This window comes from Phaseolus vulgaris, chromosome 5 (assembly GCF_000499845.2).
Source record: "Phaseolus vulgaris cultivar G19833 chromosome 5, P. vulgaris v2.0, whole genome shotgun sequence".
Classification (NCBI taxonomy): Eukaryota; Viridiplantae; Streptophyta; class Magnoliopsida; order Fabales; family Fabaceae; genus Phaseolus; species Phaseolus vulgaris.
Window position 1 is genome coordinate 36,420,151 of NC_023755.2, and position 14,675 is coordinate 36,434,825.

At 30.7% G+C, this 14,675-nt stretch overlaps 1 protein-coding gene and 1 long non-coding RNA gene across 2 annotated transcripts; one reads left to right on the forward strand and one right to left on the reverse strand.

Moving 5' to 3' along the window:
* Positions 1-7,189: 7,189 nt before the first annotated feature.
* Positions 7,190-8,923, forward strand: LOC137835652 (uncharacterized). The gene is made up of 2 exons (XR_011085106.1): positions 7,190-8,305; positions 8,497-8,923. It is a non-coding gene; the product is annotated as an uncharacterized lncRNA (long non-coding RNA).
* A 277-nt stretch (positions 8,924-9,200) lies between these two features.
* LOC137835651 (uncharacterized) lies at positions 9,201-10,899 on the reverse strand. The gene has a single exon (XM_068644253.1). It carries the CDS (start codon positions 10,404-10,406, stop codon positions 9,504-9,506), a length of 903 nt encoding a protein of 300 aa, XP_068500354.1. The 5' UTR covers positions 10,407-10,899; the 3' UTR covers positions 9,201-9,503.
* Between the last annotated feature and the right edge of the window lie 3,776 nt (positions 10,900-14,675).

Sequence of the window (14,675 nt, forward strand, 5' to 3'; positions counted from 1 at the left end):
TTCAATCATGAGTTTACTTCTAAACTTCAAAACATAGGACCAGATATTGGTTTTGTCAGCAAATCAATAATTTGATATTGAGAAGGAAGATGGACAACAGTGAGACGTTGTTGTTGAACACGATCTTGCACAAAAAAGAGACCAAGCTCAAAGTGCTTAGTTTTAGAGTGGAGAACTGGATTAGAGGCAAGGAGAACAACTCCAACATTGTCACAATATATCTTTGGTATGGAACCTGAAAGATGAAGCTCAGTGAATAAGGACTGAAGCCAAGTGATATTAGCAATTGCAACCGCAAGACTTCTGTATTTTGCTTAAGTGTGACTCCTAGAGACAACATTTTGTTTTCAAGATGACCATGAAACCAAATTGCGACCAACATATATACAGTAACCTGATGTTGACTTCCTTTCGTCGAGCCCCAATCAGAGTCACTAAAGGCAATGATGGAGAAGTTAGTGATGTAACGAAGGAGAAGGCCATGATGTAAGGTGCATGCAAGATAGCGAAGAATCCTCTTGACTGCTTCCAAATGGTGTAAGTGAGGGGAACGCATAAATTGATAGACTTTGTTAACTGAAAAGGAAAGTTCAGGGCAAGTTAGAGTGATATACTGAAGAGCTCCGAAAATGGAATGCTACTTAGTTGGAATATCAACAATTGTAGAGCCATCAATGGTTAACTGTGAAGTTGACACCATTAGTGTAGGTTGTGGGTTGGCGTCCAACATTGCAGCACGTTGGAGAAGATCTTTGATGTATTTTATTTGAGAAAAATGAAGATAGCCATCAACAAACCCAGCTACCTCAATACCCAAAAAATAGTGAAGTTTGCCTAGATCTTTCAAAGCAAAGTTCTCATTTAATTGTGTAATGAAACATTCAATTAAATTAGATGAGGTTCTAGTAACTATGATATCATCAACATAAATAAGAATAATGAGAGTTCCATTAGGTATAAAACGTAGAAAAAGAGATGAATCACTTTTAGAGGAATGAAAACCCAAACTAATAAAAGTGTTAGAGAGTTTAAGAAACCAAGACTGTGGGGCTTGTTTTAAGCCATAAATCGGCTTATGAAGCTTGCAAACAAGAGTGGAGTCAGTGGATGACATAATAAGAACAACTCTTATAGTAGTTTGCTTGAAAACAAGGCTGAATGTGTCAGTGAAATCAAAACCTTCGTATTGATGAAAACCCTTGGCAACCAGTCTTGCTTTATGCCTTTGTAGAGTACCGTTAGCATTAAACTTACGTTTGAAAACCCACTTACAACCAATAAGATTTGCACCAGGAGGTAAAGGAGTAAGCGTCCAGGTTTTGTTGGCCAGCAGAGCTACATACTCTGCTTTCATGGCATGTAACCATGGAGGTTGTTGCATGGCTTGTTTGTATGTAGTTGGTTCTAAATCCTTTTGAGTAGTGGAGGTTTGAATAACTTTGGGTTTGTAGATGTCAACCTTAGCACGAATTGTCATCGGATGAATATTAGTACTATTAGGATGTGGTTCAGAAGAAAAAGGGATGGTGCCTGCAAAAAAGGGTGAGGTACTAGCAGAAACAGATGAATTACTATCAGAAGAATTATCAAGAATATTACTAGTAACATTATTATGAGCAAAAAATGGAATGTCAGTTACATAAGGAAAAAAGGGAAACAACAATTAAAGGATTAGTGAAAGTAACAAAAGGAGAAAAAGCAAAAGAAATAGTAGGAAGAAAAAAATTATAAGATAAAGAATAAGGAAACAAATACTCATTAAAAAACACATGATGAGATAAAATAATTTTTCCAAAAGGTTGTAAACAAATATAGCCTTTGTTACGAGTACTATAACCTAAGAACAAACATAGAGAGAGGCGAAAATCAAACTTATGATGATTATATGGTCTTAAAAGCGAGTAGCAATCACAACCGAAAACCTTTATAAAATTAAAATCTGGTTTATGTAAAAATAAAGTTTCATGAGGGCTTTTATTAATTAAAACAGATGTAGGTGGATTATTAATAATATGAACAGTGGAAGAGAAAGATTCACCCCAAAAATTGAGAAGCAAAGATGCACCAAAAAGTAAAGAAAGACCCATGTCAACAATATGCATGTGTTTGCGCTCGATTAAGCCATCTGCTCATGTGTGTGTGGACAAATGAGACAGTGATGAATACCATGAGAAGCAAGATAAGTTTTAAGAGATAAGAATTCTTTTGCATTATCAGTTTAAATTGATTGCAAAATATGACTAGTTTGAGTTTCAACATACAACTTAAATTGAATAAAGACATTCATAACTTGAGATTTTGAGTGCAAAAGATAAATCCATGTATAACGTGAAAAAAAAAATCAAGAAAGGCAATATATAATATTTGGATCCATTAGAAGAAGATACATGAGAAGGTCCCCAAATGTCAATAAAAACCAATTGAAGTGGTTTAGTGTAAACAGTAAGAGAATCATTAAAAGGAAGCTGATGAGATTTAACTATAGCACATGTTTGACAAAAGAAATCATGTTTTTTACATGTAACATTACAAAGTTTCATCACATTATGAAAAAATCTAGAGGAAGCATGCCCTAACCTAGAGTGCCACAACTCAAAAGTATTAGATGCAGGATTGAGAGTAGTATGTGAAACTGAAGGTTTGAGGGAACATTGTATTGTGGGAAACACATATAAGTCATCTTTAAATTTTCCTTGGAGGATTATCTCCTTGGTGTCCTGGTTTTTAACAAAACAGTGGTTAGGAAAAAAACTCAAAATATACAATATTATCTTTTGCAAATTGAGAGACACTCATGAGATTTTTATTTATAAAAGGCACATGCAGCAGATTATGTAAGTGTAATGTGGTCATAGTGTTAGGATTAGTAAACTTAGCTGAGCTAATGTGACGTATATTCTTACCTATGCCATTACCCAATTGAACCACTTCAAACCCAATGTAGGGAGTTTTAGAAGAAAAGATATTACTGTCATGGGTCACTAAGAGTAGATGGAGTACCCAACAAAGATGGCTCAACAGAGTCAATATCTGAAGAATAAAATTGAGAAGAATTAGCATTAATATGAGAAGAAAGATTAGTGTCAAACTGATGCCAACACTCTAGAGCAATATGACCAAACTTCTTACATAGTTGGCACTAAACGCGAGTGGAGAAAAAGGACCATTAAGGCGTTTATTTTTGTTATTGTGTCTGAAAGGGGGGCGGGAACCACGATTCTGAGAAGGATGGAACCCATACATGGGTATAGACATATGATTGGATGATGACTGAGTGGACGCAAGATTAGCTTGAGGCAAAAGTTGATCTTGAGTTTTATACCGTTCAAGTCATTCTTCATGAGTCGTCAACAAAGCTTCAATATCTTCCACCGTGCAAGGATCAAGATGGGAGGTGACAATGGTAATGAAATATTTGTACTCCTCAGGTCAACCGTAAAAAATAGCTTCAAGATGTTCTTCATTAGTGAGAGACGAGCGATTTGCAGCAAGCATATCTATAATCTTCTTGATATCAAGAAGATATGTAGATATGGATTGGTCACGCTTAGGAGCCTTCAATTGCGTCTTTAATTTGATGATTTTGGATCGGGTTTGAGAAGCATAATAAACCTAAAATTTCCCCCAAATTTGTGAGGTAAAGTGTAACCCTACCATCTTTGTCAAGATTGGTGTTGTCATGGAGCCAAGAAGCCACGCTACCAAAAGATGGTCTTGTTGTTGATGAACCAAAAATGCAAGATTAACATTGTTAGCAGTAGCATCTTCGATGGTGAGAAAACGCAAAGGTAAAGCAGATGCGTTAAGAAAATGAAAAACTTGAAGCCCATTGACATGAGCAAGGATTTGTTGTTGTCGAATAGGTAGTTATCATTGTCAAGTTTTAAAAAGAGAGGAACGAAGAAAATGTGTAGTTGTGTGGGGGAAGAAGAAGAAGAAGGCATGGAGGTTTGAGAAGAGGCAGCAAAAGAAGAAGTAACAGGCATGATGATAAAGATGAGAACAGAAGAAAAGAAAAGAGGTGTAGAGGAAAAAAAATATCAATGCTCTTGATACCATGTAAAGATGTGATGTTGAGTGAACATTCAAATAAGAGAAAAGAAGAAGATTATTATTGAAAAAATGTATTTAGAAAGAGGAGATAAAAGAGTATATATAACAAAGAGAAAGACGCATTAAAGAGACTAAAAAATATATTCCTTAATAGTATGTAATCCAATTTTGTGAGTGTTGGACTTAAATACCATACCTTTTGTATAAGGATTAAAACACTCAGAATATTTTATTTTATTTATTAATTTTTTATTATTAATAAAAAAAATAGTCACTACTAATATATGATTCACCAAATTTTCTATAAAATAACTATTCTTCAACATTTTTTATTCTTAAAATATTATATCTATCTATAAGTAGAAAATATTGAGTTAAAACTTATCTATATATATATAAGAGTAAAATAAAGTAAATATCGAGTCAAAAATTAAAAATGGTATAATTACAAGATAAAAAAAGTTCTTTTGAAAATTTGACTTCTTCAATATTTTTTATCAAAATAATGAGATTCGAAATATTGTCATCAACGGGAAATGTAAATGTACTGAAAATTCAATGTATGAGTTTGAAGTTTTACATGTGAACGTAACAAATAAGAAAATAAACTCACATTAATCATTACATTAAGATTTTTTTTACAATTACATAGTTTAATAATGCACGTCACTGTAAAAAATAATAATATAATTTACTTTCAAACCGAGTAGAGCTGAATTATATACATTTGTGGTCGAAGGAAAAAAATGGAGTTCTCATGCTGTAAATAAATTATATCTAACTATAATCAGATAGATATGAACAGATGAAAAAGATAATGTAAAATAAGATTTGTAATGGGATGAATTGAGATATAGTAAAAATAAATATTATAAAATTTGTAACAGATAATACAATAAAACATTTTTTTAATCATTGTTTCATGACAATACCTACTTTAATTTTGTCACTATAGGCATTAAATTATTTTTATTTTATTTTCTATCACCATTCTACACCTTTTAAAAAAAGTGTTTTTTTATTGCAAAGACTTACACTATATATTTTTTTATTTAGTAAACATGGATTTAGCTATAGGAAATATTATTCACTACAGAGAATGATTTAGAGAATTTTAGAAACTAAAAACTTTTAGTTTTAGACAGTTATTAAAAATAAGATATTATCATGTATTGATCATTAGAAATTATATTTATTTCATTAAAGACTTCTATTTTGGTCTCTAATTAATTATGGTCAGAGAAAAATATTCACTTATTAATAGTCATGTATTTACCATTGTATCAATCTATATGAATAAGACTGAGTATGTTTAACATACTTTATTTTAATTTTAATTATTTGTTATGAATAAAAAATTAAAATTTAACACATCATTCGTCATTATATTTTTTTTCTTATATCTCAGAAATAGTCCAGCATCAGGTTAGAATTATAAGATTAAGATAAACTTAAATTTTATTTTTATAAGAATTATCATTTGAATTATATAAAATTTATTTACTAATTTATTTGAGTGATGTATGGTTTTATTGATCATTGTCATGGTACTTTTAACAATACATAAATATTAATTATCCAATATTATTGATCAATAATGGAATCAACCAAAATCACCTTTATCACTTTGTCTTCTTCAATTCCATCATCATAGAAAATAGTCATTCAGCATCACTTATTTTGCAAAATTATACTTATTAAATAATTACACTGAAATAATAATTATATTGAAATAATATTATTAAATTTTTCATTTCTATTGAATGTTAAAACTTCTTAATTTATACTTGAAAAATTTTAATAATATTTCTGAAAATTATTCATTCATCTATAATAATGGCTAAAGAAGGTTGGATGCAGATGCTGACTAGTTGAAGAATGCACCCAAAACAAATTATAGGTGAAAATTAATAGTAGTCATTCTTCCTGCACCCCATGTGTTGTTCAGGTATACCATAAATTTTAAAATTTCATAATTGTTTTTCAGTAAAAAAAAAAAGTAAAAAATAAGAGGCATTCCCAATGCTTTTTGGTTTAATTTTGTAAAGGCCCAATATGTTAATATGTTCCTGATACAATAGCAAAACTTTTGAGGCAGTTTCTTCCAGTATACTTACATTTTTCATTTTGTACCCCCACAATTTAATAAATCTTGAAACTGACCTTTACATGTTATTTGAATTTGGGATCTGGGAGTGTGTTACGGATTCATCAATTCGAAAGTGAATCATGTTGCTTTCTGGACGAGGGAATGTTTTGGAAACAAAGTTTGCATAAATTGTTGATTTCTGAATTGCTGAATCCGAAAGCCTAATTCCTATTACAGATTGGTGGATTTAGAATGATTTTTTTTAATTATGGATTTCTAAATCCAGAATGCATATTTTGAATTAAGAATTGGTGGATCCATAATGCTTTTTTTCAATTATGGATGTTCTGCCTTTTTTATTTTGGATTAACACTGCCACTCATGTACCGGACGTGCCAATCCAAAAATTTACCGGAAACAACAATCTGGAAATTTACCAGATTTCATAATTCAGAATGCAAAAAAAAAAAAATGTACAATTTCATATAGAAACAGTGTTGTCTTTGCGCAATTTTGTGGAGGTGCAAGAAGAAAAATGTAGGGGTCAGGAAGAAACTACCAAGTTTTGAAGAACACATGAGGGCGCAGAAAGAAGCAGTCTAGTTGGGATTGTTTGAATATAATAAACTAAAGAGCCCAATACCTTCCAATTTCATAATTTAAAGGCTTGGACCCACAGTAGTTTGTAGGAAATTTCTTCCTGCACCTCCATTCGAGACAACTTTTTTTTTTTTCATATTTTTCACTGACATCCCTTTTTCTGGATTCTAAAATTTCAAATTTTAGAGTTTGGAATAAAAAATTGTATTTCAAATTCTAGAGTTTGGAAGGTTTAGGGATTATAGAATTTGAAAATAAGAAAAAACAACAAATCCTATACCTTTAGCCTAAAGGTAATTTTGGAATTAAAAGATTTATGAAGGTGGAAGAAGAAAATATGGAGATGGAGGAAGAAATTGTCCAAGTTATGTTCGCAAGTAAGAAATAAAACCTCCAACATGTTGCAATTACTTCTTGGACTTAATCAAATTTGAACCTTCGTCCAATTTTTACATGGAATGATAAAAATGCCTTTAAGCAAAAGGGAGTGCAAGTAAACATGTTTTGAAGTCTCATTTCCATAATATTTTTTGAATTTGGATTTGCATAACACTAATTTTTAAATTGGAAATCCCTTATCTGGAATATGTATTTTTTATTTTCCAGAATTTTTTTTCCATAACGTATTTTTTCATTCTAAAATAGTTTTTCCAAAATGAAATTTTGATTTTTGAATTCTATTATGAAATTTCATTTCTCAAATACAATAAACTATTCCACCAAATTTGCTTTTCCAAAATGTATTTATTTAATTTCGGATTTTTATTTTCAAAATGAATGGCATTTTTGAAAATTTAAAAGTGTATAGGGAGCAGAGAAAGAATTTGCCAATCATGTTTTATTTGTTACTTCCTCCATTTTTATCATCTGTTACTTTCTAAAATATCTATCATTTTACATTTAAAATTTAAAATTTTAAATGCTTTGTATTCAATTATATCCCTATCAGAAAAGAGAGAGAACCAAGAGTATATCAAACATCATTTATTGTATTTCTTGATGTGTCAATAACTTCAAATGATAAAAAAAAAACAGGATTTTTTTTTTGTCGTATGTCTAACAAAGCAATACAGATACATTAGGTTTTGGTTTCCTTTTATGCGTGTTTTGGACAAAGCAATTTGAAAAGACTATTGATGCAATGCCAATCATCAATCTTTCGAAGAGACTCAAACATAACTTAAATTTAGATTCACATCACCTCCTACCTAAAAAATTTAAGGTAACATGTTTTTATATATTTTTTATAATATTGCTCAATTTTCTGTTTTTCTCTCTATGTAAGTTTCAATCACTTGATTCTTAAACTATTTGACTTGTTATACAGATTGTTTCAGAAGTTCTGAGAATTTATGAAGAATGAGTCTTTTGGGTCATCATTGATGCTTTACAAAATAATTTTTGTCAAAACAGTAATATTGTTCATTTCTAATATGATAAACTCTTGTAGCAGTTCAGTATTAAGTTTGATTTGATATTAAGTGGAAAGTAAATAAATTTGAAGTTATGTTCCAATTTTATAGGTTGTGCAAATCTGTGTGAAGTGGGAGGACATTCTCTTAGGTAAGAAATAGTTACTGAATTACATAATCAGTGAAAGAACATCTGCTGAAGGATGATACCCTAAGTATACTGTTGGTAGATTCCTAACATATCTTTGCATTTGTTGAGAACAAAGGTGAAAGACTGTGCCAGAACAGTAGGATCATTGTTTCTACCTAACAAAGCTATTTCTATCTTTTACCATGTTACAGACAGTGGTGACAATCATTGAATTTTGCGTGTGGATTAGAGAATTCAGGGACCAAGGAATCACGAACACATGTCATGGATTTTGTGGACATTGGACTAGACTAGACCAGCATGTAATGAAAGGTTGCACCAAGGACAATGACATTATTTAAAATGTTGTAGCTTGGTCTTAATGATTCTGATAAGAAAGTGACTCAACTAAGCCTAACTATTTTGCTTCTGAACTTGTTCATGCCTAAGTGCTGTTTTTAAATTGCTGCAAGAAGGTTGATTATGTGCAAATTCCTTTGAGAAGCAAGTGGAACTAAATCATACCTTGTTGTTGAGTACTTGTGTATGGTTATAATTTTTTAGAACCTTTACAGTGAACAACTACAAACAAAATTGTAAAGGACAAGGTAGAATAATGTGGTTTCAATTCATTCGCAAGATTCTTAACTTTATTCCCCTGTAAAGGCTAAAAGCAACTCAATTATGCCAACCAAGATCTCATTTCCCTTTTATCAAATCTTCACTGATATTCATGTCTTAATCCAAGAACTCTTTTTTAGATTCTCTTGAAAATTTATAACTCATTTCTGCTGTTTCTTTTTCTCTCAAGTTTGGTAGAGATGGAGTACCAGACACTGCTCTAAGAACCAACAGTCAAACGAAGTATCAGCACATCCATGTCCCGAGGGGAGAAAACAGAGAAACAAAAGGCACATGCTCAACCAACTATTCTCATAATATCACTCAAATTTCTGCAACTCAAATTTATTTTCTTTCTGTTTCCTATGATAAAAAATAATAAGTATGTATCCTTTCAACAAGAAAGGGGAAAGAAAAAACAAAGAGTCAAAGCAAGAATTGGAAAAAAAAATACACAAGAAATAAAAAAGATGTTAAAAGAACATGTTCCTTATCTTAGCAAGTAGTGGCTTGAGTTCGAGATTGAGTTCTTTCTTAGTATACAGTTGTGTTGAATACTCGAACAAGATTGTGTCCTGTGAAAGATGTTTTGTTTTCCTCATGTGCTCTTACATGCATAGATCAACAAGGAGAATTCAACTCTATCTTTATCTTTCTGTGCAATCTTTTCCTCTAACCACAATCTGCTGTCCAAGCCACTTCTGGTCCTGAACATGAACACTGCATACCCAGAAGCGGGGTTGAAAAACCAGTTATGAACATCCCACAGCAAATCCACCAGCAACCCATCAACAAAAATGGTTTGGTTGCCCCTGAAATTCCACTGCAGCCTCTTCACACGGATCACCGTTTTCTTATCAATGCAAACGGACAAAACAGGAGCCTTGAGGCCCTCATTCTCGCCACTGCATCGGATCAAAATGTCATGCCAAGTTCCAGTGTCGCAGAACTGAGCCTTGGTGGCGTAAACGGCGTTGCCAGAGCAATGTTCACGCCGTGACAACAGCGACACTTTGGCCAGAAGGGTTCTCGTTTTGAACTTCTTCACCACATCTTCTTCTCCCAGAACAAGGCCTATCTCTGCATCAACAAGAATCGCCACGTAAAACCCTTCAACAGGTTCGGGACCAGTCTCGTACTTGGCCTTCGAGAGGTCCCAGAACACTTCAACCTTAGAGTCTTCGGATTCTAGGACCTTGCTTCCCTTCTTTTTCCTGAAAAACCGTGAATTCGTGTTGAGCCTGAAAGACGGTGCCAAAGGGTTCTCTTCGCCGAAGCTTATGGCGAGTCCTTGGTTGGAGTTGCTCTTGCACCACGTGACTGTGATGAGAACCTGCTTTTGGTTGGAGAGGGTGGTTTTGTAGACAGAGGACACCGAGTTTTGTGTTGAAGGTGTAACACTGGGAGATATGCACGCGTTTTTTGAGTAGCTAGAACACGAAGACTGTGACACATTCACTGCGTTCTCATTGAAGCAAGATATATAATCTGCCATATTCATTTTAGCATAATAAGAGCAACCAGAAGCTGAGATCTGAAGTTTTGGACTAAAGGAATGGTGGGTGCTTTTTGTTTTTCAGAATCTAAGGAGAAATCATGAGCTCAGAAGAATGGATTTGAACTGTGTTTGTGCTGGTTTGGTTTTCTGAAAGGGAAGAAAAATGGAGAAGGAAAATCAACAAAAAGGGCAGGGATGAGAAGAGAAGAGAAAGAAGAGAAGACAGTGTTGTTCCTGAAAAGGACCATTACCATTTAATTTCCATTAACATTACTTTCTCTTCTCTCTTACCTTAAACTATGTACCTATGTTCCTGTATATACCTATAAATAATGATAATACCAATATGTTAATTAATTAACATGAAGAAAAGAATAGAAGAATGATACACAAACCTAGGTGGGGTGCTTTTTTAATCTAATTTGCCAGTTAATAGCTGCAATTATTTGAAAGTTGGAAAAAAGATGAAAAAAAAAGGCTTACCAAAAAGTTTATCTTTCTCTACCCTATGCTTCTTTTTCAGTACTTTCTTTGACATCATCATGCCATGCTTTACAAAATTATTATAAATATTTGTATGACAAGAAGATGGAGACAGAGAAAAATAAAGAGTGTCCTAGAATACAAGCATTATGAACTTACTATTTACTTACTCATGAATTATTACTCTGTTCTGAGAAGTGTATCAGTAGTTTTACATTAGTTTTTGGAAGATGTTTTATGAAAATAATGAAACAACTGATAACTACCAACTGTAAAAAGTAAATGAATGCATCACTTTGTTCCTATCCTCCTTTCTATTTTTCAATTTTTAACTACTTCTATTCTATCACTCACTCTTCAATTTTCATCATAAAATATTAACCAATTTTATGCATTTACATTAAATTTCCCTCATAGCTTTTTAGTTGGATTTCTTTATTATACATCATGCTTTTGTTTGAAGGTTTTTCAATAAACCAAAAAATATTTCATTTTTTTTTAAAGATAATCTTAAATAAGTTCTTTCAGATTTTTATTTATTTTAATCTCTATCTATATGTTATTGTATTTTCTCTTTCTATTATCATGACTAGTTTTGGTGTTTATATTAAATAAATTAAGGATATAATTAGAAAACAAATTATTATCTTAAAATTTTAAAAATATCAAATAAGAAAGAAAAAAAATGTATTAAAAAGAAGAACCGAAAGAGTATTTAGCAAGACTGCTTATTCTTTATTCACAAAACACTTTGTGTGAAGAAATTAAAATTTCAGTAATACTCGCGTAGAAGAATTGTTAATAACAACCAAACAGTTTAAAATGAGTATAATGGGATCCGATAAAATTAATTCTAGTTTATTAAATATAATTGAATCCATATTCATTTAAAAATATGTTTTTACTATTTATTATGTTAACTTGATTTTAGTTTATGTATCTTCAGATCAATATTAAAATTAATATTTAATAAAAAAAATCAATTCTTAAATTTTTTAAATGTAAGAACTAATTTATCAATTCAAAAACATAAAAACAAAGCAAAAGTATGGAATACTTGTATTAATTTTTTGGGACAATCAAATTTAGGGTTACTCATATTTTTCGTGAAGGGGATGTTTGTGCTGATAAATTAGCTAATTTAGAATTTATTTATAGAGAATCATTTCTTTGGTAGAATAGACTTTCATCTAGTCTATTCTTAGAATTATTTATAAATAATTATAGTCTACGTTTTTGTTAACATATGAGTTTTGGTCTAGTCCCCATATTTTTTTTTAATAATATTTTTTTTCATGTGATAGAAAAAAAAAACAAAAATTTGCATAAAAGTAAAAATTATATAGTGTTATTAAAATAATGATAAAAGAATATTGTTATTAAAGTACTTATTTTTCTTTAAAAATGAAAAATTTGATTTTCCATTAATGGAAAACCCTAGTTGAACTTAGGCAACTTAAGTACATTGTTTGTTGATTCTACTAATTCAAGTTATACTATTTATCAAAGCTATTATTGATAACTAACCACTTGTTGCTACAAATTTTTCAGCTTTGTCATTATCCTAAAATTGTTACTACAAAATCTTTACCTAATATTGATAACCTTTTAATTTAAGTCTCACTATCAACCCTAATTTTCTGCATGAGTTGGTAAAGCATCTTGAAAACTCTTGAAGCATATAATAAGAGATAGGTAAGCTAAATTTTCTACAAATTTTCCACACACCCATTAACCAAAAATCAAAACCCCAAAATTAGGTAAAGATTGGAAGCAAACAAAGTTTGTGGGATACAACATAATTTTTTTGGTTCTTTTACCTTTTTACCAACTTTTTTACCTTTTTTGTGATAACCAGAAACATGAAAATGTCAGTGGGAACCCATGAATAAATGTTGGCCCACAAAATAAATTTGGCCTGAAGACACACCAACTCCTACTCCCTATATACCTATGATTAAAAGCACTACACTTCCTACAAGACAAAACATTTTTTTCTAAATTTTCCAATTTTTCTAATTTTCCCCATTTATTTATTATTTACTCTCATGGATAATAAAATCAAGAATCAAATATTTAAATCATTATAATGGGGTGGAACTACTTTTTTTTTTTTAATTAGTGCTACCCCTCTACTTGGTGTAGTTGAGAAAGAAAGACATTTCAACATGAATCATCCCAAGCCAATGATTATTAAATAACTACTATAAACAATCTTCTAATACTTTCTTAATGTTCTTTATAATTGTTTAATGGAGAAAGTATTGAATGTTTCTAACCTTTTTAAAATACCAAATACATTTATTCTTTTGATAAATGATTCCGTTATAAAATAACGAGAGAATTGTTGAGAAGAAAATATAAAAAAAATATAGAATTGTTAGTTTTTAAAACTTTGGTATAAGAGTTCCATTTTTTTTTTAATTTCCTCTCTAATAAGTTTTACAAGGTGTTTTAATTTCTAGTCGATGTGAGATATCTAACACATTTTCTCACGTCGAGAGTGACAATTCGTGCGTTGGATAACATATTATGGGTGATTCGATAACGGTCTGATAGCGAGTGGTCTGATAAACCCAACAAACACTCGTTAGGATGGGTTCAAAATGGATCTGATACCATATTACAAAGCTAACTTAACTCTATAAAATTGACTCATAAGGTGAGATTTGCATCCACTTATTATACAATGAAATATGCTGGGATCTCCAACAATAATCATTATTTTAGTGTGAATACAATTCACACTAAACTTCAAAATTTATTTTTTATTTGTTTCTATCAAAATTAAATGGGAAAAAACGTGTAAGGGAAACTTGACATTATCCTAACACTGAAGTGAGAGTTAAATTAATTAATGAAGTTTATAATTATTTATAAATGGTCAAATTTTGACCTTTTCATCTGACACATTAAACATTTTAAAACAAATTAGAACAAGTTGGCATGATTAGTAGAATAACATGGATGAGGCTTAATTGAAAATGGCAGAAACAATTTTTAAAGGCAAGAGAGAAGTGAAAGAATATATAGATGTGTATTTGGCAACAACTTTTTTAAAATAATCACTTTTTTTAATTCACTCATGACATAAATAACTATAAAAGAAGTTAGTGTAAGTTATTGTACTGTGTTGGGATTTATAAGAATGTGATGAGATAAGAGTGGAAATAAATGAAGAAGGGAAAAAAGAATGGGAAACCTGTCATACAGAACATAAAACAGGGACATCATCATTATTTTGGTTCGTGTATTGAGGTACAAGTGTGAAGCCATAAGTATTGGGTTTATGGACCCCATGCTCTGTTCTTCTCCACCATACCCATTCTCCTCATTAAATATCAACTCTAATTTTTTACACATCCAAAATTTTTAGATTACTTATCATTAACGTAAGTATTAACAAGTAGTTGGTAATTCTGAATTTGTTTTTTTTTTAAATTTTGGATTCAGAGTTTCTATGTATTATTGGTATTATTAATAATCTTTACTTATTATTGAGAATATTATTAAAAAGTAAATGTTAAATCTAATTCAAATTTATAAGAAATGTGTTTGCATTACAAGAAAATCATGAAATAGAAACCAGTTTTAGAGACAAAAATAGTTAGTTGCTAGTGACTAAATTAGAGACATTTTAAAAATTAAAAAAACTTTTAGTTTCTAAATTAATTTATATTATTGTTAAATGGTTTCTAAATTGGTATCTAATTAGTTATCAAGGTTTTTGCTACCAAATTCATAATTTAAATAATTAATAATTAAAATTTTAGTATCTAATTAAATACT

What these genes read in the sequence shown, in the direction of transcription:
- LOC137835651 (XM_068644253.1), bottom strand. Translation starts at nt 10,406, where the DNA reads ATGAATATGGCAGATTATATATCTTGCTTCAATGAGAACGCAGTGAAT.